The sequence below is a fragment of the Gracilinanus agilis genome, unplaced genomic scaffold (genome assembly GCF_016433145.1).
Source record: "Gracilinanus agilis isolate LMUSP501 unplaced genomic scaffold, AgileGrace unplaced_scaffold19664, whole genome shotgun sequence".
NCBI lineage: Eukaryota > Metazoa > Chordata > Mammalia > Didelphimorphia > Didelphidae > Gracilinanus > Gracilinanus agilis.
Genome location: NW_025350987.1, coordinates 248 through 4,255, shown reverse-complemented (window position 1 = coordinate 4,255; position 4,008 = coordinate 248). Strand labels below are relative to the sequence as shown.

Sequence of the window (4,008 nt, the reverse complement as noted above, 5' to 3'; positions counted from 1 at the left end):
GGGGGGGGGGTAGGAGAGGTGGGGAAGGAGGATGGGGGCTGCTGGGAGGGAGGAAGAGAAAGGGTGGGTGTGGGGAAGCCCCTGGCCCTCGTAGAGGAAGGATGTGGGAGAGAGACTTCAGTAAGTTCTGTAGCTCCTTGGCCCGAGCTCCCTCTGCTGAGCTCCAAAGAAAAGGCTGTCTTCCTGGGCTGAGCCACGTTTTCTCCTTTCAACCTGCCCCAGCCCTTATAGATCTTGGGGAGTGAGTGCAGGGAGAGGAAGGACATACCTAACTAACTTCAGGAGTCATCAGTGGCTCTGAGTCAGATCCCTCCCCTGGGACCCGGAAAATAGGAATCGATGGAAAGATAATAGTCAGAAGACCTGGATTCGAATCCCAGTTTTATTCCTTACTTGTGTGAACTTGGGCAAGTCACCCTTCAGGAACCCACTCCTGGCCCCTCCGTCCCATTCCCTCTGGGACACTTGCCTCCCTATTTCATTTATAAAATGAGGAGGGTGGTCCTGGATGATCCCCAAGGTCCTTCCCAGGGTCCAGCTAAGCAGAGAATGGAGGGAGGGAGCAGGGCAGGCGGGGACTTGACTGAACTCCCGTCTTACTTCAGCCCCCACACCTATAAGGCTCTACCAGCGTGATCTCTCTCATCCCCCAAGCAGGTGGCATGAGAAGAGAAGTTTTTGACCTAGTCAATGGCCTTTAGCCTGCTGTTGTTGATGAAGGTGACAGCGAATCCAGGGAAAGGCCGTCTGGGCTGGGAATTAGACCTTAGTTTCCCATCCTAGCCCTGCCATTGTAAGGCCATAGACCAGCCTCTCCCCCCCTCTGGGCCTCAGTTTCCTCACCCACAAAAATATGGATAACTCCGTATTTTCCCTGTCCCTCCTCGTGAAATCCAAATGAGGAAACAAGGCCGGCCGCCTTTGATAGGAGGCCTTTTAAGTTTACAAAATGCTCTGTCTGTGCTATCTCGTTTTCACCACAGCTCCGTGAGGTGGATACTACAAATACGAATATCTCCATCGGACAGAAATTGATTCTCAGAGGTGATGTGACTAACCCACATCACAGAACGAATCAATGTGGCTTTGAAAGGTCAGTGCTCTTTCCACTAGATCCATAACAAATGGGTTGCAATTCTGTTCCCAGTCAATCAGCACAGGCAGGCTGGGGTTGCCTCTAACATTCCAAGGGCAGGAAAGAATGTGGATGGCTCCTCATGGACCCGCCACACTAGAGGACTCGCCTTTAAAAGAGAGAGAGACGCCCATATAGAGCTGCCCGGAGTTATGGGAAGTTTGGGGGTGGGCGCAGAGTCTAATTTTCAGAAGGGTTCACAGGGGTTCCTCATATGAACAACTCCTAAAGCTCACTGAAGTCTGGTTTATACATACAATTTGGGCTCCCTCACTTCCAAGACTCTCCCCCACACTGAGCCTGGCACACACAAAGCTTGCTCTGAGGCAGGTGGCATGAGTGTGAGGGTAGCCAAAGTGAAAACCCTTCACCCTGGGTATACTGGCTCAGCTTGGAAGAAGATGCACCATAAAGGGGAGATGCTCTGGGGATGGGGTGAGGCCACAGTCAGGGCTGGCACGGCTGGTGCATCGGGTGGGCTACACTCTTTGGAGCACTGGGCTGGGAATCTGGAGGAGCTTGGGGACTGAGACGCTTGGAGTGCAGGAAGAGCTCTCGGGCGAACACAGGCTCCACCTGGGGAGGAAGAGAAAGGAGGGGTGCATGGGATAAGAGGCTATGCCTACTCTCCTGGCTCCTTGTGGCCTTTGCTTTTCTACCCCACTTTTGGCATTACCTACCATGTCATCTCAGACCACCACACTTCCCTGCTTCCTGCCTTAGTGCCTTAAGGACTGTGAAATTTGAGGAGGGGCCATTTCCCTGAGAAAGCATGGGGCCAAGAGAAGGGGGAAAAGGCAGTGCTGGTAGGATGGTAGAACAAGGGCTGGACTTGGGTCAAGAAGACCTGAGGTGAATTCTGCTTCAGACACTCACTAGCAGGCAAGTCACTGAACCTCTCTCAGCCTCAGTTTCTTTATCTGTAAAAGTGAGAATAATAGCCCCTACCTCAGAGGGTTATTGTAGAGGTCAAATGTAAAACACTTTGCAAAACTTAAACGCTAGGTATATATTTAGGGAGGATGGGACCCCAAGACCCTCCAAGGGTAAATCAAGTCAAAATGAGAGGTGACTTGCCCTCCTCTCTCTCCCAATGATCCTCTAACTCCCCCTTTATTCCCAAGCTGGCCCTCGATCATGGGCTCCCACAGGTCCTCCCAAAGACTGGAAGGGGTACAGAGAGGGAGGCTGGAAAAGAAAGACCCCAGTAAGGCCTAGCAAAAGGTATAGTAGGTCATAGAAATGAGAGCTGGAAGGGGTCATGTGAGAACACAGAATACCAGTGTTGTATCTAAAAGGAACTTTAGAGATGATCTAGTCCAATTTTCTAGTTTTATGAGGAAGACACTGAGGGCCTGAGAGAAATTACATGTCCAAGATCATACAGTATGGTTGTGGTTGTGATCCACTGTGGGAAGGGGACCAAACTCACATGAGCCATGATGAGTCTCCCCTGGGACTGACAGCCTGGACTTGGGTACTCCTCTCCAAAGCAGAGTTGGATCTGGTACTGGGGTGCGGGCTCCCCAAGAGACAGGTACCGACGCAGCTCTGCAAAGCACAAGGGAAGATATAGTTCCTGGTGATCCCTAACTCCGCCTCTGGGACAGCGTCAGGATCCCAGATCCTGGCAAGAGGGAATGAATGATGTCTATCTTTCAGTGATGGTCCAGCCTGCCTGCAGTGAAGGTCTTGAACACTTTTCCTATCTGTTTTTTTGGGGAAGTTGGGCCTAGGTGGCCATGAACCAGCCTATCCTACCAATAGGGGTACCCAGCCCCTGTGCCCTGACACAGCCCTCAGGCACTCATTCTTCATTCTTAATATAGTAATGGTGGCTTACATTTCAATAGAGTTTAACAGTCTATAAAGCACTTTCCTCACAACAACCATTGAGGTAGGAGGTCCAAGGACAATATTATACCCACTGAGGCAACCAAGGACTGTGGAAAAATTGCTTCAGGCTCAACTGAAAAAGCCCCAGGTTTGAGTTCTGGCCTGACCATTCAGTATGGTGAGACTGATTCAGGCATGTTCTGCCTTTCCTTTTTCTTTGCTAAAGTACTCTTACCATTCTGGGCAAGTCCCTCTGCCTCTATCTGCCTCCGTTTCTTTTATTGTAAAACTGGATAATGCATCCACCCCAGACTTATGTGAGGATCAAGTGAGATATTTAGAAAGTACTTAGAGCAGTGCTTGGCACATAATAGATGTGCCTGTTTCCTTCCCTTCTCATTCTTTGCTGTGACAGGGAGGGGATGGATGGGACCTTAGATTCTTGAAAGTCCTGCCAACAGTGCACACATAACCTGGCAGGTTCTGCCAGGCTAGAAAGACTTCAGGGGGCACTGATGGACCATGTGTTTGTCTTCAGTTGACTAGCCTAAGTGTGAAGAGGCTCATTAAGAGAGGGTCGGGCAACTAGGAGGCACAGTGGATAAAGCACCAGGCCTGGAGAGATCCTGGGTTCAAATTTGACTTTAGATGCTTCCTAGAAATGTGACCCTGGGCAAGTCATTTAACATCCATTGCCCAGCCCTAATCTCTCTTCTGTCTTAGAATTATTACTAAGACAGAAAGAAAGGGAAGGAGGGAGAGTGGGGGAGAGAGGAATAGAGACAGACAGAGACAGAGATAGAGAGAGAGAGAGACTGAGAGAGAGGGAAGGCTGGCCATCAGGGCACACTTTTTTTTTGGCTATAGCAATTCGTAAAACAGTTTACTAAATCATTAGCTAAGGATCAAGAGATTGATATATAGAACTCCCTATAAAGAAAATTCCCTCTACTAATACAGGTAGGTACCTTCTCTGCAACTTCCTATCTTAGAGAGCTGCCTAAAGTGCTGAGAGATTAAATGATTTTTTCTGGCTT

The 4,008-nt window shown here is 49.6% G+C and overlaps 1 protein-coding gene across 1 annotated transcript; it reads right to left on the bottom strand.

Annotated features, from left to right (window-relative positions):
• Positions 1-1,136: 1,136 nt before the first annotated feature.
• Positions 1,137-2,736, bottom strand: LOC123254312 (interferon regulatory factor 4-like; the record flags this gene model as incomplete). The annotated part of the gene is made up of 2 exons (XM_044683352.1): positions 1,137-1,711; positions 2,568-2,736. Coding segments are annotated over 2 exons (298 nt in total), but the record flags the coding sequence as incomplete, so codon positions are not given.
• Positions 2,737-4,008: the final 1,272 nt, after the last annotated feature.